Source organism: Hippocampus guttulatus, chromosome 2 (assembly GCF_054856545.1).
Source record: "Hippocampus guttulatus isolate MCC_2025c chromosome 2, RoL_Hgut_1.0, whole genome shotgun sequence".
NCBI classification, from domain to species: Eukaryota; Metazoa; Chordata; class Actinopteri; order Syngnathiformes; family Syngnathidae; genus Hippocampus; species Hippocampus guttulatus.
The window spans coordinates 21,269,910-21,295,253 of record NC_141262.1 but is presented as its reverse complement, the minus strand read 5'-3'; the positions used below and the strand labels follow the sequence as shown (position 1 = coordinate 21,295,253).

General features: G+C 44.5%; 1 protein-coding gene across 1 annotated transcript; it reads left to right on the top strand.

The window, feature by feature from the left end:
* Nucleotides 1–1,003: 1,003 nt before the first annotated feature.
* On the top strand, nucleotides 1,004–23,466 carry LOC147208887 (uncharacterized). The gene is made up of 2 exons (XM_086101529.1): nucleotides 1,004–5,856; nucleotides 16,658–23,466. Exons 1-2 carry the CDS (start codon nucleotides 5,766–5,768, stop codon nucleotides 17,095–17,097), a joined length of 531 nt encoding a protein of 176 aa, XP_085957655.1. The 5' UTR covers nucleotides 1,004–5,765; the 3' UTR covers nucleotides 17,098–23,466.
* Nucleotides 23,467–25,344: the final 1,878 nt, after the last annotated feature.

The window sequence follows — 25,344 nt, the reverse complement described above, 5'->3', positions numbered from 1 at the left end:
ACAGGGGAGCAGTGCGTGACTCAGAGCAGCCAAGGCTGACACAAAAGGTTCTGTCAGCTAAATAGGACCTAAACCACTCAAGAGCACTACCGCCAATGCCCACCAAGCGCTAAGTGCTAAAAGTGTAACAGAGGCGGAACAGAAGTTGTCTGAATGCATTTTGCCGGGAGCTCGGACCAGGGTGTGAAGTTTATAACACCCAGAAAACAAATTTATTTTGCGTTAAAAGCAATTGTCACTACCTGACAACTATTCCATGTCACACAAGATGTTGGTGAATGAATTTAAAAGCTAGCTAGGATGAAAATCGTCTTACTTTAAATTGAGACAGAAGCTATGATTTCAGAACTTCCCTGAAGGCACCTGACTAGATTTGATAGATAGATGAATGTACTTCAGTTGATGCGTGAGAGGGGATGTCACACTGTCCCTGAAGGCAAAATACAAGCTAGCTTGATGGATGGACGGACATAATCCAGGTAGATAGATAGTTGGGGATACTTGGAACAATCACTCAGGTGTGGTGCAGCAGGAAAACTGTGATTTCAGACTGTCCCCGAAGGCCACACCTGACATCGACAGAGAAAAAAACATCCAATACACTCAAGACCGACAGATGTTGACCATGTCCGACAGACAAAAAAAATTGAGTCGCTACCATTTTGAAAAAAACACGTAGTTGTCACAATTAATGAAGGTGAGATGTTTAAATTGACCAAAGTGGCTTCAAAAATGCCTTTTAAAAGTATTTTTATATCTGCAGCTACCCTGTAAAAAGTTTCAGCGTGCGTGTGTGTGCGCACGCCTTTGTAACTGTCCTGACTGTCTTCCTTAATGAGGAAACACAGAGCCGACTAGTTTGTAGAAGGAACCTTCCAACCTCCATCACTGCAATAGTTACAGTGTGTGCTTCAAGTGCCTGCTCGCACATGCGCACGCGTGTGTTTGTGTGTGTGGAGGGGGGGGGTGAGTGGTGTCCCAGTCTGTCCCTAGTAAACAGCGACTTCTCATTAAAGCTTTCTGCTCGGCTGCCGGCAACTCCTGCAGACCACCATGATAATCCACTTCCCCGGAACACACACCCACACACACTCCCGCACACGCAATAGATGCACACACATATACACAAACACACACTCACAGTGCCTCGGCGGTCACCTGTGGAGAAAATGAGAGAGGAGAGATATGAGAGTGTGACATAGGAGGGGGAAGAGACATGAGTAAATATGACGTTGGACTTGTGTCGTGTCAACGGAGGAGGAGAAAGGAAGGAATCTAGAGAAGAGATCTCACGGTGAAAAGAGGTAAACTGTGATTGGAGACGAAAACAAAAAAAGACGAGATCCGGGAGAGCAGGGCTGATGTTGAGGAGAGAGTGAGAGAGAGCTTCAGAAAACTATCAAAAAGCTGTCAAGAGTAGAAAAAAGGAATGTGAGAAGTTCTTGAGTGGATCTTGAAAAGAGCGGGGACGATCTAGAGGACAGAAGGAAGATCGTCAGAAGCCGAGAGCAGATTGAGGGGTGAAAAGTTATCTCGGCGCGTCGCCGGCCCGCGTCATGTGACATGCTCAGAGATGACGAGGAAAGTCTGGCACGTCAGTAATTTTTGCTCGTCTTGCCACATTTGTGTGACATCTCCTACGTGGTCCTTCGATCGGTTCTTCTGCATTGACCAATAGGAAGGGAGCACTCCTCGTAACTTATGTAGAGAGACTGGAATGTGGTGCGCACGCAACAACAATGTGGTGCACATTATTTAAAAAGTGACTTGAACAAAGTGGGAAAGTTGCCGTAAAGGTGGTGTCATGAAACAAATTCAGAACCTCAAGTTCTTATTGGACAACAGAGAGAACATAGCAACCTTTCCCCGCAATCCACGAATAGTTCCGTCATCTCTTGTGTTTTCTTCAGGGGTTAAAAAAAATGCACACGCTACCATTACGGATGTAATGAAACTGATACCGCATCAGAGGCAGGGGAAATTGCCTTTGCCCCCCATTCTGTGACGGTGCCTTTCGCACGGTTGCGTGACACGGCAGCGGAAAGTCAAGTGGTGTGAAAGTGTTTCGCCAGGATGAAATCGCGCTGTCTTCCCCTCACTTCATCCTCAAATATTAACGCCTCCTCCGCGTGGAAGGATTAGCCTCTCGTCTGAGCTCCAGCTGAGGGGCTCGCGCTTGCCCAGTCACGAGTGCTGCTCTGCGGGTAGACGTGAAGCGGCGACCCCCTCTCCACAAACACACACCCAACCTCCATCCACCTGGAGCTGCGCATGTCCGTTTTTTTTTTTTTTGGTCCAGATCATGGTGCTGAATAGACAATGAGAGGACGGCAGCAGTGGCGGTGCGCATCTCCCCGGGCAACACTTAAAACACCTCCCCTCAATTAACCTAACACACACACTGAAGAGATAACATGCGCATTGATATGCACGATACAAAGTCATTCTGCACGGACATGCATCAGGGTCACGGGGAGGCTGATGCTCATAATTCATATCACACACACACACACACACACACACACACAGCTTGGTGCGGGATTCTGTATTTACAATTCGGGTCACACAAGCATAGATAAAAACTCACTGAGGCCAACACGGGTCACTGGTGTCACTGACTATAGTGTATGCATATATATATATATATATATATATATACACATACACACACAAGGTGCAAAGGCAAAGAATTGTTTACATTATTTGTGATGCTGAGCACGGCCGCAGTTTAACACTGAAAGCGTGCGCGCACACACACACACTCACACACACAGTATCACAGTCCTATTGTAACAGACACTTGAGTGAGCGCACACGCGCTCACATTCATTTACATAGAAACAGTTTAAATGCAAGTTAGGCACACACAAACCCAAACACACCACACACACACACACACACACACACACGCGTATGCATGCGCAGCATCACTTGTACACGTACGCACACCCACATGAAAATGGGAAGACAAAAGACACCCGCAATTGAAACACAATTGCACAAACAGACTGAAACACGCTCACACCAGGCATCACGTGTGCAGTCTCATACACCATTGTGCACACACACGCCCACGCATATAGAAACAGTTAAAATGAAATGCTCACACATTCAAAGTGTTGAAACCAAAAGGCACACACACTTGTTTCGGCAAGAAGCGAAATTAGATCTCTCCGACCTTCTGATTTGGCATCTGACTCTGCAGTCACTAAACTCTCTCATAGCCGCCGGTGTCGAATTGGCTGAGCCGCCGCCGCCGCCGGGGGGCGGGGCCAAAGCCTCCCAGTCCTGTCGACTGCAAATGGACGCGTTGGACGTCGCATCACATCACTCACATTTGCTGGCTTAAGGGATGTGATGATGTGAGTGTGCGTGTGTGTGTGTGTGTGTGTGTGTGTGTGTGTGTGTGTGTGTGTGTGTGTGTGTGTATGTGTGTGTGTGTGCATGTGTCCAGAGGGTCCATGTTGTTCTGCTCCAGTTGTGTCGCTCTCTCAAACACCAGCCCTGTCCCTCCACGGTCCACTTCCTGTCCATTTCCTGGTGCCCTTTGACCCTTGCTGGCTGACTTGAGACTTCCCGGGGGTCCTCGTGTGTGCGTGTGCGTGTTTAATGAAGCGCAAAGAGTCACTCGGATGTTTTTGCCTCTCCTCTGAATCCGAACACTGTCAAGTCTTTCTCGCGCGCTTCACACTAATGGCTGCAATTTTAATTGAGCTCACAGGGGGCACTCTTGCACGCAGCACACTAATAGAAAAATAGTAAAAAAATAAATAAATACTACACATGGATTTAAAAAAAAAACAAGAAAACACACACACACACACAGAACTATTTCAACAAAAAGAAGAAATGAACAATTTCAACATATGCACAGACACACAATAAAAGGACACACGATAATATACACACTTTTGAAAGATTTGATTCTCAAGTTTTTTCTCGCTTTTTTCCCCCTTGAGTCTTTGATCTGCGTAAAAGGTGGACCACCGGGGTGGTTGAAGTGTGACTTAAGAGGCAGTATCATTGTCAGGGCTGTGTGCAAACGGACTGTTTTGTCAGTGACCCTCGAAGCCAACCCCCCCCCCCCCCCCCGACTGCGTGTAAGGTAGACTCGAAATGGGCCGTTGAAATCCACAATCTCAAATGCTAAATTTGTAGAAAGTAGCAGAGGCAGAACTGTCTACGGGTGAAAAGGGGCTGCTCAGTGACCCTTGAAGGCGTGCTCCTGTGAGGAGTCGCTCTGCGTGAAAGGTACACTCTTAATGGGCGGTTGAAATCCACGACCTCATTTACTGACTTCTGAGAAAGTAGCAGAGGGGAATGTGTGTGAATAGGGGCTGCTTTCTTACTGAGCCTGAAAACCAAACCTTTGTCCCCCTGAACTCCTGGTCTGCATGAAAGGTCGATCGGGAATCGGTGGTTTAAATCCACCCACACATTTTTCAATTCTGCAATACGGTCAGAGGCAGGACTGTGTGTCTGTGAAAAGGGGCGACTGAGAATGCCCCTCAATGCTGAACCTTTCCAGAGTTATTGATCTGCGTGAAAGGTAGTTTCAAAAACCTCCCAACTTCTGAGAAAGTATCAGATGTAGGACTGTTTTTGTTTGAAAAAGGGATATTTTCTTACTGCCGCTCCTTTCCCAGGGGTAATTGACCTGCGTGAAAGGTCGATTGAAACCCCCCCCCCAACTTCAGAGAAATGATCAGATGCAGAAGTGTTTTAATGTAAAAAGGGGCTACTTTATGACCACCCCCTTGTTGAAAGTCGCGTGAAAGGTTAACAGAATGGGGAGGTTGAAGTTCACCTGCAGAATTCAAATCCACCAGGATGGTTTCAGAGGTGGTATGGCAGCTACGACGAAGTATCAGGAAGAAACTTCATGACATGCTCCCATTTTTTTGTTCCCCATTTCCACACCTGCATTTATTAAACCACTGCATGAAAAGGGACAAGTGAAATTTATCCACCTTTACCTTTCACACCGAACACACAAAGGGGTAGTTGTAAAGTGGGGGTCAACCAAGCTTCTTGTTTGGTTGGAAAAGTTGAAACAGGGCAGAATGCATTCAGAAAAAGCGGGGTAAAAAGTCAAGGACGGGTCGCGCTGCTCATCGTTGTGGATTTCGACACGTCGCCGCGGTTCCTCGCGTGCGTGAAAGGGGGCCACTCAATATTTAACGGGAGCTGCGGGAAATGTGTGCGGCGCGGGCGGGAGCGTGTTTGATTCATTATTCAGCCGCCTCGCGCCTTTTCTCCCGCTCGCTCTCGTGCTGCGTGAGCGAGATAACGGCTCGGCTTCACGCTGTAAATTCTTTTGCATCACAGATTAGGCAGCAAAAAAATGTTATATATCCCGCTGAATTCTGCAGGGGGAAAAAAAAACGGGAACACAGGCAGGGGCCCCTTTTTGTTGTTGTTGTTGTTATTGTTTTTATCGTCAACATTTAACGCAGGAAGATTTACCCGGCAGGATGAAGAAGCCGACGGGATGACCGTAACCTTCCTCTTCCTCCTCCCCCGCCGCCGTCGTGCGCATAAACAGCAAAGAATTTTCCCGCCGGCTTCCTGGACGGCCGTCAAAACCGCCACAGGGAAGTGAAAAAAAAATCCCTCAAACCCGATGCTAACAAATCCTTTTATTTTCCTTTCTTGTTTGCCTCGTTACGTATGCAAATGAGGCCGTCCTCCGCCTCCTAGCTGAGTGCCTCGTCGCGCACGGGGATCTGTTACAAAGGGGAGACTATGAGAGCGGGGGCGCGAAGATGCAAGGGAGATCAGGCTGGGAGTGGTGCCAGATGATGACGATGATGATGATGATTCACACCAGCATGAAGATTTTGAGCGGCATGAAAGGTACATGGTGCTCGCTCATTCCCAAAAGGCAGGAGGCATGCCCAAGGGGTGAAGGCCACAAATTCCATTTCACACCTTGGGTTCTGTACTCGCTCTCTCACAAACTCGCACATCTCTCGCTCTTGCTCACACACACACACACACACACACGCGCACACACATACACACACAAACACACACAACAACGCGCATACATCAAGAACATGAAGAAGTCATTTTCTTGGAAGCGTTTCAGTAAAGTTCTGTCAAAAAAAAAAAAAATCCCGTGAGGAATCTGACTTGGAGGAAGCTTTAAACTTCCTGGAGAACCACCGACAATAGAGAGAACTTTCCAGAGGTTCTGTGCAAATCCATCTAAGTCTTCATCAAAAAACTGTGTGTGTGTGTGTGTGTGTGTGTGTTAATGTGTTAAAATGCAAACACATTCAGATCTTAAGTGTGACAGTGCCGCTCAAACTAAAATCTTGATCACCCAAAAAAATCCCACTGTGTTCACATGAGGACATGCGATTCAAAGAAGCACGCACTACACACACACACACATACACGCGCACATGCAGTGTGCGAGGTTGGTTGGTGAATTGCGGCTTTGTATGGTTATCTAAGAGCAGATAAAAGAGGAAGTTGTTATCTGGCCGGGGCGGTGTTCTCTCGTGTTCTCGGCGTGAAATGAACGAATAAGGCGGAGACGTGCTAAATGTGACGCCGCCCCAGGGCTCGCGTTGTCCACAACGCGATGTGGCGCTACAGAGGCGTCACGTGGTCCGCACTGCATTCACAAGCTCGAGTGGAAAGTTTGGAACCGAGAAACGTCAGTCATGCTGCCTCTGCGTGGAAGTGTGTGTGAGAGCGAGTGAGAAAGTGCATACAGTGTGTGTTTGTGAGAGACAGATCTGGATGTATGATTGTGTGTGATTGTGTGTTGCAAGCAAAATTGTGTACGTCTGTCAATCTGAGAGAAAAACAGAGTGAGGGTACGTGGGTGAGTGTGTGTGTGACAATGAAAGTGTGTGTTTTTGGGAGAGTGCGTGTGCCTGTGAATGTGAGCGTGTGAGTGTGTTGTGTGAGAGTGCATGTTTTTGAGTTAGTGTGAGGCCATGTATGATGTGTAATGATAGTGTATGTGCATGAGAATGAATGTGTACGTGATCAGTGTGTGTCTGAGTTTGTGAGAGAGAGTGTTGTGCGAGTGCGCGTTTGTTTGTGGGAGTGACAAGTGAGCGCATGAATGCAGTGTATGTGTGTGAGAAAGAGTGTGTGTTGAGAGCGTGTGCGGCTGTTTGTGAGTGTGGGCATGTGAGTGTGGTGCGTGAGAGACAATGTTTTGGTGTTGGTGTAAGGGGCTGAAAATGCACCAAAACACGTAAGTGTGTGTGCGTGCGTGTGAGTGTGTGCGCGTGTGTTGCAGTTTTGAGAGAGGTTATGCAAATGAAAGAAGGCGTGTGTGTTTTGTGGGAGAAATGTGTATCTTTGAGATTTGAGAGACTTCCCACGTATAAGAGTGTTTGTGTGGTATGTGAGACATTGTTTTTGAGTTAGAGTGCGTGTGTGTGCGTGTGTGTGTGTGTGTGTGTGTGTGTGTGTGTGTGTGTGTGTGTGTGTGTGTGTGTGTGTGTGTGTGTGTGTGTGAGTGTGTCGTGTGATGTCGATGTCTGCGGTGGTGCAGGAAGTTGTGAGAAAGGAACTCACTCATAATTTAACGCTTTCCCCATTTCGCCCAAGAAGATGATCTTTTTTATTTTTTATTTTGGGGTGTCTTCTGCTTGGATTTTGTAGCTACATGGTGGATCGTTGCACTTCCTATTTCCTTGTTGGAAATTGTACTTCCTGCTTGCTGGTCCATCAATTCCTTTCGATGCGGAAGTTTCTTCATAGTGAAGATCATTTCCCTTCCTCAATTTTTGGAAATTTTCCATCCTTCCAGATTATTGAATACTCTCCCACACTCTAGATTATATCACATTCTATTTCTTTTTCGGGAAATTACGCTCCCTGCTTCCTTGTGGATCGTTCCACTTCCTGTCCATGTCGAACTGCTTGGAGAGTATATCACTTCGTGTCACTGGGGAAGTTTTAATTTCCATTTCTGTCATGTCACATCCATGTCCATCAGGAAGTTTTCCCGTCCTTGTGGATGACCTCACTTCCTGTCACTGAGGACGTTTTCACTTCTTTGTAGATGACTTCACCCTCTGCCTGTCAAGAAGTTTCCACTCTCGCACTGTGGGTCTTCTTTTCTTTCAGCAAAATTCCAAGATGGCGGCGTCCCAATAATGAGTCCCCTGGTCCCCTTGGCCCCTCCCATCCCCGTCTGCTCCCCAATGCATCCTGGGAGATTTTCCCGCCGCGGGCGCCGGCTCTGCAAATTTATTCACTTTTGTTGGATAATTGAATTTTCCTGTCATAGTAGGACCGGACCGCAGGGATGACAACCACTCCCCCCCCCCCTCACCCAGCCCCCCTCCTCCTTCTTCTTCTTCTTCTATTAATAATCGGTTTTGTCATCGTCGTCACCCTGCCGCTAATTCTGTACCGCCTCAGATGTGCGTTGATTTACTTTACTGTTGATGTTATTTACGTTCAGGCAGGAGCGGGCGCTGCGTATTCTGACGAGGACAGGGGTGCAGGGGGGGGGGGGGTCACTTATTTCCAGCGAGAGTGGCACTTCCTGTTTTGATGTGCATGTTAACGCCAACGGCGCTTTTACTCTACAACGCGATGACAGCTCCGATGCGCTCGTATGACATGACGGGAAAACAACAACGTGTGCATACGTCCGTCATGCGGCATAAATCAGCCAAAAACTGCTTGGATGAGTGGAAACTGATTAAAAAGAAATGCCAAACGAAAACTTCTTCACTGTTGTTCTGGATATAACAGCAAACAATGTGCGCACATGTCAATCATGTGCCAGTAATCAGCTCTTGTCCTCTGAGTGTTTCGATGACAGAAAACTGGCTCCAAAGTGAGAAAAAAAATCATCAAATCAGTCATCACACGTTGGGCATTCCTCTTCCTTGTCATCTGACATGTTTTCCTGGGAGGAAACAGATTGATTTGTGGACAAAAAATATGAAATGGACTCTTTTTTGACACAATGGTATATATTGTGCACAGGCATCCCTTACTGGCCATCAATCGCCATTGTGTTATGATGCCATTTAGTCTCATGCTTAGAAAACTTTTTCTGAAAGCCCAAAACCAAAACGTCCAACGAATGAGACAAGGGAAACATCATGTGCACATATGGCCATTACCTGACATCGGTCGCCCTTGTGAGAGACCACAATGTTTGTTTCTTCAACGAGAGAAAATTCATTGAAAAACGAAAACCACTCCACTCTCATGGACGACAACAGAAAACGGTGCGCTGGTGTTCATTACGCGCCATCAATTGCCGCTGTGTAATCATATCTGAGAGATCACTATGGCACCATTGTGTCATAGTTTCAACCAGGCAAAATGGATTTAAAACTCGTCGAAACAAATGCATGTCTCCACTACTCGCCATCAATCACCGCCGCTCATCATCAATCGCCTTCCGAAGGATAAGCACACTGTTTGAATTGTTTCAATGACAGAAAACTCATCTGAAATCCAAAACTGAAACACCTCCACTTTCATGTGATACAACAGAAAACCGTGTGTGCATCTTTCCATTACGCACCATCAATCGCCATTGCATCAGAGATGATCATGCATTTTGTCTTTGGAACTGTGGAATTGTTTATCTACTTTATGAGTGTTCTTCCATTGACCAGCCACTAGTCTGCTGCTAACTTATTCACCCCCCCCCCCCCGCCCCTCTCAAAAATGCATTTCAAATTTATTGGAGACACTCAAATGTTGATATGTGTGTGTATTAGTGATTGGTAGTCTACGTATCGGTTCAGGATATACTTTCAGGATATACGTTCAAAGCAGCGGGTGATACACTCCGGCTCAAACTAATGAGGACGAGCAACAAAGAAAATGGAAGGATGAACACATACATACCTGTACGTGTCTACGTGTGAATATCCTGAAGACACACTTTAATTTTTTTTTTTCGTGAATTTAAAGCAAAACTAACCCTTGCAGCTTTAAAGACCTCTAACATGCACGCGCGCACGCATACACACACTCCTCGCAGTGGTCAAATATTTATGCGCTGGAGAAGCTGCAACAGCATTATTGCACTTGATTTCGCTCCAGGCGCCTTCTGTCCGATTCTTTCACAAACACTAAAATACAAAACGCTACAAAACCCGAGCATCTAACACGCACGCACGCACACACACACACACACACACATGCACGGAATGCATCTCCTCCTCACAAGGGACAATCTAAATTTCACGCTGCCCGTCACAGCCCGATTTACCCAATGTGGCTATTCTGTACGAAAGGCAGGAGGCACAAAGGCAAGAGACCATGACAATTCCCTGGCTTTTCAGGTCATATCAGAGGCATAACAGAGACAGGTCAGAATGTGTGTGAAAGGGGATTAGCCAAAAGGGTGAATCAGGGTGTGAAGTTTAACAACCACGCATCATTTTTCACACTTTTTATTTTGTACTCTGACAACCTTTCACACTGGCTCCAAAAGCCTGTTATTCCTCTTCCCTTTTGTGTAGCTGGAGTGCGCAAAAGGTAACGACATAAAGGTGAGAGACAAAAGAAGTTTTAAAGACCCTCTCACATGTGACATTTTAAGACACTCACCATTTTTCCCTAATCACAGCACCAACACTAAAAATTTCCACCCTCAAATTTAGGACATGTGAAGAGAAGCTAACGAAAAATCCCCTTCCACACTGCCAACAAAAGTTTATTTTTTTTCCGTTTTGAACCATCAGTTTGATGTTGGTGTGAATGGTAGCAACATAAAGGCAAGGTCTCATTTTTTTTGAGGTAGTACCAGAGGTAGATGAGTGCCTGTGTGAAAGAGCATCAACGGAAAGCAGGAATGGGGGGTGTGAAGTTTAAACAGCCACCCATAATTGAACATTTATCCATCCATCCATCCATTTTCCGAACCGCTTGATCCTCACTAGGGTCGCGGGGGGTGCTGGAGCCTATCCCAGCCGTCTCCGGGCAGTAGGCGGGGGACACCCTGAATCAGTTGCCAGCCAATCGCAGGGCACACAGAGACGAACAACCATCCACGCCCACACTCACACCTAGGGACAATTTAGAGCGTCCAATCAGCCTGCCATGCATGTTTTTGGAATGTGGGAGGAAACCGGAGCACCCGGAGAAAACCCACGCAGGCCCGGGGAGAACATGCAAACTCCACACAGGGAGGCCGGAGCTGGAATCGAACCCGGTACCTCCGCACTGTGAAGCCGACGTGCTAACCACTGGACTACCGGGCCGCCTAATTGAACATTTAATTTTATTTATTTTATTTTACAATAAATCGTACCAACACCGAATGGTTTGGATTGATGTTAATTTTCCACCTTCAGACATAGTATGCATGAAGAGAAGCTCATTTTATAGAAAAGTTCCTTTCACACAGCCCTTAGTTCCCCGCCCCCCCCCCCTTTATGTGCTGTATTTTGTGAAAGGTACTGGCATAGAGGGGAGGGACCAAGGCACCTTTCTGACTTTTGAGGTCCTCTCACAGGTATAACAGAGGCTGGTGTAGTGCCTGCGTCAAAGGCAATTTGCACGAAGTCGGACCGGGAATGTGACATTTTGCAACATCTGTGTGAAAGGGGAATAGGAAAAAGACACTAAAAGCATAATGAAAGCCCATTTCACACTGTCCATTAAATTCAACATATCCTTGTTTTTTTTTTAACTTTTAAACACCCTTTTGCTGTTCTGTGTGAAAGGCACCAGGAAAAACTCCTGAATCAACTTATACCACTTTTGCTGGATCGTTGTGTGAGCGGGTCTGAAAATGGCTCGTTAAACAAAACACATAAAACAAACAGATTTTTTTCCCCCTTCAGAGGTCTTAGAAATTAAGTTCAGAAATGGGGATGATAATGTTTTTGGAAGGGGTGTCCAATATTCCACTTTTTTCATTCTCATATTCATATTCTTTCTTTTGCAAAAAAAATCCCGTCTTCTTCATTTACTGCCAAACGTGACGCATAAAAGAACCACCGAGCCCACCCCCCCCCACCTCCTTCTGTCTCATTTCCCTCCAACTTTTTTTCCCCTTCGTCCTCGTCGTCCCTGCGTCCTTTAAGTAATTGCCGGCTAATTAAATCCCTACAAAAGTTGTTGAAGTGAGAATAAAGAGTGACAAGGCACAGTTCTTAATGTGACCCCGCGACACAATGCCTGCACAACAATGTCGCTGTGGAGAGGGTGGGGCATCTGTGAAAGATGATCACAACAACCAGGAAGTGAAGACGGGATGAAACGACGGAAACCAGAGCGTCGTCGTCACTTGGTGGTCAGTCAGCGCTTATTTAGTCATCAGTAAGCATTCTTCGTAAATGTCTCACCGTGCTTTGGCCAATTAAAAGTAGAGAACTCCATCAACATTAAGGTCATGCCAAATTTAGGGTGCATAAAAAGCATTAATCCTGAGTGAAAAGAGGATGTGATTACTTTTCAAAAGTAACACTTTAATTATCTTGAAAAAAAAAACTATGTTCGAAATCCATCCACCCATCCATTTTCCGATCCGCTTTATGCTTTCAAGGGTGCTGGAGCCTATCCCAGCCGTCTTCTGGCAGTAGGCAGGGGACACCCTGAACAGCCAATCGCAGGGCACACAGAAAGGAACAACCATCTGCGCTTACACCTCGGGACGATTTAGAGTGTTCCATTAGCCTGCCATGCATGTTTTTGGAATGTGGGGGGGAACTGGAGCACCCGCAGAAAATCCACGCAAGCACAGGGAGAACATGCAAACTCCACGCAGGAAGGCCGGAGACAGAATCGAACCCTGTACCTCTGCACTGTGAGGCCGACGCACTAACCACTGGAACACCAGGCCGCTATATCCGAAATCTACTGTGTAATTATTTTTTCACGTTGTGGTCCAATGAAGCAGCAGACAAGAAAAGAGTGACTTATACTTGACTTGCAACTATCCATCCATCCATCCATTTTCCGAACCGCTTGATCCTCACTAGGGTCGCGGGGGGTGCTGGAGCCTATCCCAGCCGTCTTCGGGCAGTAGGCGGGGACACCCTGAATCAGTTGCCAGCCAATCGCAGGGCACACAGAGACGAACAACCATTCACGCCCACACTCACACCTAGGGACAATTTAGAGCGTCCAATCAGCCTGCCATGCATGTTTTTGGAATGTGGGAGGAAACCGGAGCACCCGGAGAAAACCCACGCAGGCCCGGGGAGAACATGCAAACTCCACACAGGGAGGCCGGAGCTGGAATTGAACCCGGTACCTCTGCACTGTGAAGCCGACGTGCTAACCACTGGACTACCGGGCCGCCCTGACTTGCAACTAATGAAATAGAAATTTAAAACAACGTTTTCTTCATTCGTTGACTTCACGCATCCAGTTGGACGCGTGAAGTCAGTTGAAGTTAGTTTTTCTGGTGACTTTCAACACGAAGATGCAAATGAGGACTACAAAAGTGACGTCTCTCTCTTTCTCTCTGCACCACAAGAAGTCAGCTGCGTCAAAGGTGACAAAATGTTTTTATTTTAAACAAACCCCCAACCCCCTACTTTTATTGAAGTTTGCTGTGCATGCAAAGCGCAAGAATAGATCGAGAGAAGTTTTCAGTACCGAGGACAGCTCCCGTTCACCATTTAGCTGCACTTGCTCTTTCAGTGGCGGCATAATTGACACTCACTTCTCCCAGCTTGTTTTTTTTTTTTTTTTTTTTTTTTGAGTGCTACGTGAAAGGCACGGGCTGAAAAATCTCAGATCTCAAAAACGCTATTATTTTTGCAGAACCTCTGTGTGAAAGGGAAACGGTGTAATGTCGTAATCACCAAAATTTAAAATATGACCCTTACCTTTTCTATCCTATTGTTGTTAATTATTGGACTGCCGTGTGAAAGGTGTGGCAATATCTCCCTTGACTGAGTTCTGCGCGAAATGTAAATGGCGGGTATACTTTTACAGCTCGGATATGCCATTTTTGAAAATGTCTGTGAGAAGGGAAACACCTTTGCTGGGACAGAAGAGTAACCTTTAGCACCTGCCACTCTGTTAAATTTGGATTATGTGTAAAAGGCACAGGATGACAGATTTTGGATCTACTTTCACAAATCTGGTGCACCATTTTAACAGAATCTCTGTGTGAAAAGCAGGACTGTGGGACACAGTGTTGCTGGACGGCTTTTGTGTGAAAGGCACAGGCTCAATGCTGGATATTCTTTCACTCCCTGGATATGCCCAATTTGTCTGAAAAATGCACACACATTTTTATGACTTAATGCAGAATCTCTGTGTGAAAGGTGATTCAAAATGTCACTTTATAAAAACAAAAAACGAGATAACATTTTTGGTGTCCTTTTAGAAGTTGGTTAAATCCATTTAAGGAGTGAAAGGGGTATTTTTGAAGGCGGTGTCAAGTGGCGCACTCTTTCATTTCCATATTTAACACGGTTTGATGTCTTCCTGCTTTTAAGATAAATTTACGTCTGTGAAAAAAAATGGAGGAGGAGGAGGAGGCGGAGGGATGGCCAGCGTCCGGTTGCAGCTCCTTTACTCATGTCGGCGGCGTGAAATGTCAGATGTTGATCTGGAAATAATTTCCATTTGGTACTTCTAATTAGTTTGGGCGATAGCGGGGGCACACCGGATTGTATGGCGGTGAGAGAGGGGCCGTCGTAGTGAGGGACTTTGGGTGTGCCACTGGGGTGAGCGCAGAAAAGCGCGACACTGGCCCACGAAAAGACACCCACAACAGTGAAGCACCCAGACAGCTGTAATGGAGCACTTCCTGCTTCCTCTAAGGGGCGGGGCTCAGAAACGGGTAGGATACTAAATGTAAGACACTTCAGTCATACAATTTAAAATAAATAAATAAATAAAATGAACATAAAAGCAAATTAAATAAGATTATATCTGAGTGTTTGCTTTTCATAGTATCGATTATTCGTCCATTAATCGATTCATAGTTGCACCTCTCGGTGAGGACATTTTAAAGGGTTGGCCTCAAAGAATAGAACAGAAGTCCTATTTTTGGAACCAAATGCAAAATGAAAGAAAAGCCGAGTTCATGACTCAACATTTTGCCACCTTTTTCCACAGGAAGCGCCAACCAACCGTACATCAGTGAGCAGGAATAATAAAAAGAGGAATAAGAAATGTGTGAGTGAATGTGTTGGTCGAGTCAGCAGCAGCGCTCGCTCGCTCGCATGCGCCCGCACGCGCTCGCTTCCCGCCTGCTTTCTCGCGCCAGGACAGAACCCTCGCGCCCCCCCCCCTCGCCTCGCACCGCCTCGTCCGCAGCTTGGGATATTAGAGAATGATCTAATGTCACGCGTGGGGAGAGAAAGGTTCCTTTCTGCATACGCGTTTCACATTTGCCTTTTTGCCTCACTGACCTTTTCCTCACTCTTTCTTCTCTCGCCCCCCCCCCCAACATCGTTCGTTCCCTTCTTTTTCTTCCTGTTGGGCTACTAATTGGCTTTGTTCATGCACCCCGTTTAACAATCCGGAAAGCGCTGGCGCACCCCCAACCACGCCGCCACGAACTCTCCCTGAAACCAGCTAAACAAACCCTGTGGAGCTTGACTTTTTTTTCCTGATTTTACTTTGTATAATAGCCACAACAAAACCTTTGAAACCACACGCATCCTTTAAACACCCAACAGTGTCGGCGCACCCCTACCCTACCACTACAACCTCCCCTCCAAAACCATCTAACAGAACTTGTTGAACATATAAAGGTTGATTTTTGAATAATTTTACATCACAGAACGGCCGTAACAAAACTTTGAAGCTATGCACCCCATTTAACAATCCGGAAAGCTCTGGCGCACCCCCTAACCTTGCCGCCACAACTCCCCCTGAATCCAACTAAACAAACCCCATTGAGCATGACTTTTATTTCCCTGATTTTACGTTGTACAATAGGTGTAACAAAACCTTTGAAGCCACACGCATCCTTTAAACACCCAACAGTGTCGGCGCACCCCTACCGTAGCACCATAACCTCCCATCTACCAAAACCATCTACCAGAACTTGTTGAACATATAAAGGTTGATTTTTGAATAATTTTACATCATAGAACGGCCAAGACAAAACCGTTGAAGCCACGCACCCACTTTTAAAATCCTGACTGAAATCAACGGTTTAGTCGATAGCGCTCTTCATTTTGCATAACGCACCCCCTTGGCAACAACAAGACTGAATTGTTGCACCTGAGTTTCCAGAACATCCATATCAAAATATACATGAGAGCAATGTGTACTACAGCTAAAATGCATACATAGTATGTCGTATTAGAGCGTGAAGAAAGTGTTTCATGATGCGCATCATTTTCAAAAACCCCATTGGCGCACGATAAACCCCCAATTGCACCCCCAAATAGTCATAATTCAACCTCTCTTTTTTTTTAATAAACTTGGGAGTGAAAACACATCAATGTTTACCACAAAGCATCTTGGCGTTTTTAATCTTGGGCACCTCCCGGAGAGTGCCCAATGGAGGTGCGCGTATCCCACTTTTTCTATAAATGTTTCCACTATTACGGTTTTAATCTTGTGCACCCCCGGGGGTCCTCCCCCCTGGGAAAGCTGTTTTTATAGACGAAGTTAATTAAAGTTTGTTTTCAGGTGGTTGTTGTTGTTGTCGTCATGCCAACGGGACTTATTGAGTGTGTGTTGTGTTTTGTGCCCCCCCCCCCCCCCCCCCTCCTCACTGCAGACCTAAGGCCTCTCCCGGATGTGGCCATGACGGGCAACTGCACACGTGAGTGCACCGAGTTCGGACACTCAGATTCGTGCTGGATGCCGGGCCAACCGTCGCCCAACCGCAAAGTTTCCAAGGGAGCCGCCGTCCCCCCCAAGCTGTCCACCTTCGTGCCTTACCAGGAGATGGACGCCACCCGCGAGCCGCCGCCCCCACCGCCTGTAGCCAACGGCAGCCCCAAGCCCGTCCCTGTGGAGGAGCGCGGCGTGGGCGGGGGCAGGGTGGCTAACATGCGCTTCATGACACCCTATAGCAGTGCCTACCCCCTGGGGGCCACTGGCCAGACGCCCGCCAAAGACTGCGGCCTGGAGGAGATCCCCCTCAGCCAGGCGGTGGAGTTCCACTCGGCCACCACCCCAACAGGCCACGCCGCCAAGCGGGAGATCTATCTGTGAGGGAGGCCCGCGCACCCCGGTAACCATCGCTTCCAGTTGACGCTGCTCGCCAGAACACCTCACCCTTCAAACACCTCATCAGCCCTCAAACACCTACCTGTCCCACCCCTAAACCACCTCACTGTCACGGTAAAGACATCACCCGACCCCAAACAACACACTGCCCCACCCAAACACATCATCACCACCACCTTACTTTCCCCCTAAACACCTCACCAGGCTTTGAAAAACCTCCCTCACTGTATCACCTCCCTACCCTACACACCTTATGTGATTTCCAAACACCTCACTTACCGCACCTGAATACCTCACCACAACCCCAACCACATCCTTGTCCCATTAAACCATTTACTCTTCCACCTGACCCCTCACCAACACCCCAACCACCTCACAACCCCTTTAAATATCTCACCAGGCCCTCAAACATCACACCTTACTCAGCCCCCAACCACCTCCCGTAGTACCTCACCATACCATTAACATCTTCTCTGCCATAATAAAGACATTACTTTACCAAACACCCATGTCACCCGCACCCAGCTCACCTTCCTGTTGAACACATCTCACTTCCCTCCGCTATCTCACTTGATACCTCACTACTTCCCGTAAACAGCTCACTGGGCCCCAAAACACCTCCAAACCCTTCCATACACTCATCCTAGGCACCCTGTGGAGAATGCCCAATAGGGGTGCGCGCATCCCACTTCCTACCGCTCCAACATCAGCCAATCAGCATTGCCCTAACTGTTCCCCCAAACACCTTACTGCCCTATTAAACTCCTGACTGCCCCGTCCCAACACCTCAGTGCCCCCAAACACCTCACACAAAAGCTCCCACGTACCCAAGCAACTCCCTGCCAGATTTAGCACCTTCACAGACATATCCAAACAGCTGGCCAATGCCCTATACACCTCACCACCCCTAACAAATCTCTTATCGAGCACCTCTCCAGCCCTTAAACACCTCACCTGTGCCTGGCTGTGTTATAGCACAGTCTCCCTTATCCCACCTTCCCTTATGCTCACTGCTCTAGGCCCCGCCCACCTGGCTTTGTGCCAGCCAATCAGCTGTAAATGAGAAAATGGAAGGAATGTAAACAAACAATGCATTGTGTCATTAATTTTTTTCACCCACCTGCCCCCACAATCCCTCGAGTGGACTATGTTGTAAATCCTTTCGCAGTATTCTGTGTGAAACTATCTAGCCTGACTTTGGACTTCTTTCTTTGGATCTTTGGAGAGAATTTGCCCACAACCATTCTGGACATCAAACAGCCTGGCCTATTTTTTTTTCCAATGTTGTTGTTTTTTTTGTTTGTTTCCAGGACGTTTGACTTGTTTACACATGGTGGGAATCTTTTTCTCCCAGTTTCTACATGTAAATATGGTGAAGCTCACGTGACGTCACACCACGGGACTGATGAGTTTTGCATGTACAGACCCTGCTGGGATTATTATTATTATTATTTTTAATTTTTTTTTTTTTGGAGGGGAGGGGGTATTTTTTTCTTCTCTTCAATATCACAACACACTCGTGATGGCACAACACCATTGGGAAGTAATCCAGATGCTCAGAGTGGAAGTTGAAAGCTTCCAAGTCAAAACTGAAATTCTCAGCATTGTCGTCATCATCATCATGATGAGAGCTGAAGGTTGCATTTTTTTTCTTGATTGTTGTCGTCGTCCGGATTAAATGTTGACGCCACAGAATTTATATTTAAATCAGCACAAATGTTAAAGTCAAATTCAATTTCAATTCTAAGCACTGAGAACCGTAGTTTCATCTAAAGGAGCTTGAAAGTTGACAGGAAATGTCAAAGCAGCAGCTCACTATTGACAAAATTGTTCTTATGACCATTGCTTTGTTTTTTGAAATTAATTAGTTGTATGAGTGTATCAAGGCAAATTATTCCATTTGGAGGGCTTTAATGATGATTCTTTCAGACAGAAACAAAGCCTGATGGGTAAATTGACTTTGTGTGGGTTTTTACATCTACTCAAAGATTCATCCATAATGAGTTTCTTTTGACGTAATCCCAGATGTGACCCCCCACACCCCAACCTGCTCTGTAGCACCCCAGAAGCAGTCTAGTAGTTGGCCATTTTTGTTTGATTTTGGTCCCTGTTTTGTTTAATTGGTCCGTTTCCAGTCGTGTTCATTTCAAAAGTAGGTTGTGAAGTACGATTTCCATTTCAAGGCCCAACATATGCTTCTGCCTTCCTCCCCCTCCTCCTCCTTTCGTCTTTCCTCTTGACCTGGCCGTCAGGAATCAGGTCTTTTCTTTTTTTTTTCCCTTTCGCGCCTCCCGAGCGGCCGGCGTGTTTTGCTGCATGAGGTAAAGATGGAGGACGGAGGTTATGCTTACTCTTTGCCACCAATTAACCTCCGCTGACCCTCAGTGGCCTTTTGCCGCCTCTGTTGGTTTTGAGTGTGTGTGTGCATCTGTGTGTGCATCTGTGTGTGCGTGTGTGCGTGTGTGTGTGTGTGTGTGTGTGTGTGTGTGTGTGTGTGTGTGTGTGTGTGTGTGTGTGTGTGTGAGCAAGAGAGAAAGAGAGAGTGTAGTTAATTTCTTAAAGTTTAAAAGCAGCACCACAAATTATTTTTAAGTCTTAATGTGAGACTTTTTGACCCTCTAAAGAAAAAAAAATGAATTTCTCTTCCCTTCTTTTATTTATTAGCCTGCCAGAAAACACCCCCCAAAAAAATCACTGCCGTTGCTGGCCTACAAATTACACCTAACTCCAAATTTCTGGTGTTTGAATTTTGGTTGGCATGTGTATCCCACAAAATAACCCACAAAAAAAAAAGTTTCAAGATACCTTGCCAATAAGACATAGCGAGTAGGCCATTTTGTATCCTTGCTTCCTGAAAATTTATGGAAGTATTAAGTCCACACTCGCAGTTTGACTTGGCAATTTGGAAGTTAGTTAGGCCTGTCTATCATGAGCAGATCCACAAAAACAACTTTTAAAGGAGCCATGCCAAAAAAGATTGGGAAGTTTGCCATTGTTGTTCGAAACGGTTCGGTTCATTTCATCCACTTTCATGAGTCACCCAAAAACAACTCGAAATTGAGTCCAATTGCTGCTAAATTCGAACCTTGCCTACCAAACCTGTTCTGATGAAAAGGCCCTTTTTTGGTTCATTAGTTAGCGACCATGCGTGTTTTACAACTTCCTTTTCACCAATATTTCTGCCCCCCACTCCAGGAAGAAGTACTTCATTAGCCTCATGGCTAACTTGCCTGTGTTATATATGAGAATGTTTTTGGAAATAATCAAAAAATTACGATAAAAATAAATTTTAGCAAGCACGTTGCTACTTTTTTTTTGGTTGATATTTTCACGATGTTAAAAATTACTTAGGCAACTATGTTCTTAGGCCAAGCTACAAGTCAAAACCGGTTTGGTTTCCATCCTTGCATTGTTTGCTAATATTTAGTCTGAAAAATTCAAACATTTTTGAATTATTAATTGTATTTTTGTCACAATAAACAAAGGACACAAAGTTGATCCCTTCAGCTCTCATCTAAGCTCGAAAGTGAAGTTGGGAACAAATTCAAGCAAACATTAACCAAGCTCCTCCTTCCCGCACACGCATCATGCTAACGCTAACACTGAGCTGAGCGCGTCTTACATTCACGCCGCTGGGTGCCTTGTGGAGCGCGTACCGCACGAGTGGCAAGAGTCCGAATCTTTTGGTTTCTGGAAACGGGGAAGTCGGGTTTCGTGAGAAAAAACAGGTTGTTAACATTTCTAAAGAAGGAAAAGAAACTGTTTTTACAGTTTGTTCAAGTATTTTGTATTCCAAAACAAAATCGGACAATTTGACACTCAAATTTGAAATGTTTCTTTAAGACTGAGCGATAAGCGTTGGAACCGACATTTCCCACAATTCATTTTTTTTCAACTGTGTATTATAACTCTGAGCATGAAACAAGCAGACTTTATAAATATGAAAATGTTTTTTTGGCTGTCACATTTTTCTCAGGTGATCAGTCAATCATTGCTTTCCTCTATCAATATGCGCTCAATGTTTTTATTGATTTTATTTTATTTTATTTTTCTCTTTTTGAACAAAACATAAGTGAGCGGGCACACTGTGTTTTTATACTTCCAAAAATCAGAAGTTGATGACGTTGGTGCCATTCAAAATGGGAAAACATCTCAGAAAATCGGTCAACGTCTGACAAGTCAAAATCATGACTTTGAATACCAATCTGTCACGATCTCTCAAGTTAACGATAAATTTTAGCCGCTAAGAGGAAGTTGGGTTTCTTCGGATGTGTCGGGAAAAAAAACTAAAATCTCAAATTAATTACGCAGGAATTAAATGAAGTTGACGCTTGTTCATTGCAGACGTTCAGCTGAAATGAAATGCATCTGAAATAATTTGGGGGACAGTTGGGGATCATTTCAGCCATCAATGGAAGTTTGTGTCTTAGAGTGTGTTTCAAGTGACGAAATTGGAAGTTCGTAAAGTCAAAATGATTCAAGCCACTCAAAGGAAATTGACGAAAAAAGCGAAGCAAATTAGGTCAAATGTACGAGGAACGCAAAAGATAACAAGTTAAATATCTTTAGATTTTTTTCTCTTAGTCATAACAGTAAACCATTCAATATTTTTTTAAAAAGCTCTTAAAGCTCTTTGTTTCTTTTTTTAAAAAAATGTCGAGTGTAATTTTGAAGTCGCCTAAACAGTTTGTTGTGATCTCTTGGTTAAAAAATGGACACCTTTGAAATGATTAAAGTGACGAAAACAAATCAGTGTTCCTGAAATCTAATGGAAAAAAAAGCTACGGTAAACTAAAAAGCAATGTTTGAAAAATTCCATCAACTTGTGAATTGGACAGAATTTTTATTTATTTATGGGGTTTTTTTTAGTACCACATTTGTTAATTATGATTTTGATTCAAAGAGCTTAACAAGTTGATGAGTTAATTCTGCAAAATCAACTTGATCTTAATGCATGAAAAAAATAACCACAAACGAAGTCAAACGTATGAGAAGCGTAAATATATGACGTAATCCCAGTTAATTGTTTCTATTTCAAAAACAACCCTCATTTGTGTTTTTTTTTCGACAAACCCCCCCCCCCCCCCACAAAAAATGGTGATAGTTTTCAACTGCCATAATGTGCGGAAAAAACATCTTTGAAGTAATTGTGAGATAATTCGCAAACCGGATGTGTTCCATGAAAATTTGCTTCACCGTCTCAGTTGCAATTATGTTATTTACATCGGAATCATTCAAGCTGACTTAAAGTCATGTTATCAATATGTAAAAAAATAAAAATAAATAATAAATTAAGTGAGACAGACATACGAGAAGTGCAAATGAAGGTTTTAAATGTATTATTGTAGTTCATGGTTTAATATTAAAAAAAAACGTTTTTATTTAAAAATCTTTTTCTATGTCAAACTGGCCGATTAAAAAAAACACCACATTTTTATAATGTAAACGTTGTGTAATTTGCAAACGTGATTTCTTGTTAATTTGTTATGACCTCACAAATTAATTAAATGGATGTAATTCAAGCTGCTAGGACACAAATCGACATTCACTTGATGTAAAAACAAAAGAAAACCTGCAAAAAGGGCGATATTTTTCAAATGCCACAAAATAGCCTACTTGTTTTTTGCACAGTTACGTATCTGGAAGAGGTTTTTCGGCTAACAGGTTAACGCGAGGAGTTTGTAAAAAAAATTTCTGTACCCTTACCCTACACAACAAAGCTAAAAAAAAAATAAAAAATGTGGAAGCAGCAACACCAAGCTTCCCAACTTCGAAGCGGAGTACTTTTTTTTTCTTTTACCGAATTATAGAGAAGAAGCCTGTCCATGTTTGTAGACTTGCTGTGGGTCGGTTAATATTTCTATAGAAACAATGCTAGTGATGCCTTGTTTTTTGTACAGTTTTATGTACATGCAATTGTTTTTTTGTTGTTGTTGTTGTTTTTCTTTTTCTGATGAGATGACAAATATGAATATATATAAATATCTATATCGACTCTCTTGTATCTATACTCGAAGCGTGTGAAGGAAATGTGGCGTCTAGGCTCGTCCGATGTTCGTAGGCTCGCGTAGGCTCGTCGCGCCGCTCGTCCAATTTTCATTTGGATGTTTATTTTTTTTTCCTGGTTTTTAAAGACGTTATAGCGGAGGAATGTTGGGTGACGTATTTGGGTTTTGGGTTTTTGTTTGCTTTTTGATGGTTTGGACTTTTTTTTTTGTCCATCTGCATGTTTGACTTTGGAATCAATGTCAGTGCTTCTATTTTGGGGGGGATTTTTGCTGAGCAAATCAAAGAAATGATTGACATGTAATTACTTCTTCCTTATAGCTTTACAATAAAATACATTCAGTCCGACCGTGGCGCCACCTGGTCTCTGATTCGAGGACGAACTTGGAATTCATAATCAAACGAATTAAGCTGTCCACTGTAGTGACTGTTGTGCCTGAAAGAGTTCATCAATCATTTTGTTTATATTTTGAATTCATTTCATGTGTCCCAACATTTCGATTCCATTTCCTCTACTTCAAAAGGGTCCCGGTACTTTTGCCGATATTTTTACAAATGCTGGGTATCCGTGATGGAGGAATGACATCACAGATGTATGGATGACATCACCATAATGACTCTTCTCCTCCATCTTCATCCATCCATCACTCCATCTTTACCTCTGTCCGTCTCTCATGTCACTGTCATCCATCATTCCACATCGTTTCAGTCATCCATCTAGCATCCTGGGGTCATTCCGTTTTTTTTTCGCCCCATCTGATCTTCTTTTTACATCCATTTTTTCGTGTGTGCATCATTTCATTTTGCATCTTCGATCCAGCCATTTTTTCTCGCATCCATCTTTGCTTTTTTTTGTCCATCATCTTTGTCATTCTTGCCCCCTTCCGTCTTTGGAATTTGTCCATTGTTCATTCTTCATTTATTTTTTCATCTGCCCATCTTTTTGAATTTTTCCTCTGTCCATGTTTTGCATTCTTTTCATCTTTGCATTTCCATCTGTCCTTCATTTCATCCAACTTTTAGTCTATCCGTCTTTCCACATCTATCTTTAGGTTGAATCATCTCACATCTTTCGATTAGCCCTTTTTTCCCCACTCATCTGCTCATCTTTTTACATCCATCGTTTATATGCCGATCGTTTCATTTTGCATCCTTTCATTTATTCATCTTTTTATCAATCCAGCCATCTTTGCACATCCATCTTTACTTTTTTGTCTGTCATTCTTTCACTTTTCTGTCTTTCAAACCTGTCCATCTTACATTCCTGCACCATTATTTTCTTTTTCAAACTTTCGTGTGATTGTTTCTTTGTCCAAAATTTCATCTGTCTTCATTTCATCCATCCTTCAATCCATCCATCTTTCCACATCATCTTTTTTGTCTGTCCGTCTTTTTGTCACTCTTTCACCTTTCCATGTTTTGAAACTTTTATTCTCTTCTCATGGACTTGCTCTTATTCATCCAGGAACAGTCCACACGCACACGCACACACACACACACACACACACACACACACACACACACACACACACACACACACACACACACACAGACGTACACACATCCTTTCTTTGATTGAGTAAAGAAGAAAAAGTACTTGAAGCACATCACATCGTTTCAGCCAAAATCAATACAATCATTGATCGGCTTAGCACACGCACTCACACACACACACACACACACACATACACACAAACACACGCACACACACACACACAGTTGACTCGTTGACAGCAACAATGCCACCTGATGACACAAAGCAGTCGCCAAGGCACGAGGCTGCGCGGCATCGTCCATGCTCCCGCGGCGTCCTCCCATGCTAATTTGCGTGTTGCTAATTAGCGACTGATGTTAAAAATAGTCGCAGCGAGCGAGCGAGGTGATGTGGGTCAGCGCGACCGCCTTTATCCTCTTTCCGCTCACCACCACACGAATCCTTCAGGCTGGAGTTGCGTTCATCTCTTCTATCTTCTTTTTGTCATTGAGCAGAGCAGATTGTGTCTTTGGTGAAGCAGCATGTGGCTTGTCACGCCCAATCATAACCATATGAACGGCAAGTAATGCAAATTTACAAACAAAGAACTAAAATACAATTCAGGACAGTGAGCAAAAACAAATATGATGAGAAAGTAATTATGAATTATAATTAATTCATATATTATATATATTTCTAAAAAACATTCAGTCCCCATTTAAAACCCTATTTTGAAAACCTAACCATAGTTT

Coding starts and splice junctions, on each gene's coding strand:
- LOC147208887 (XM_086101529.1), top strand. CDS start 5,766: ATGCAAGGGAGATCAGGCTGGGAGTGGTGCCAGATGATGACGATGATG. Junction 5,857..16,657: donor GATTTTGAGCGGCATGAAAG/GTACATGGTGCT, acceptor TCCTCACTGCAG/ACCTAAGGCCTCTCCCGGAT.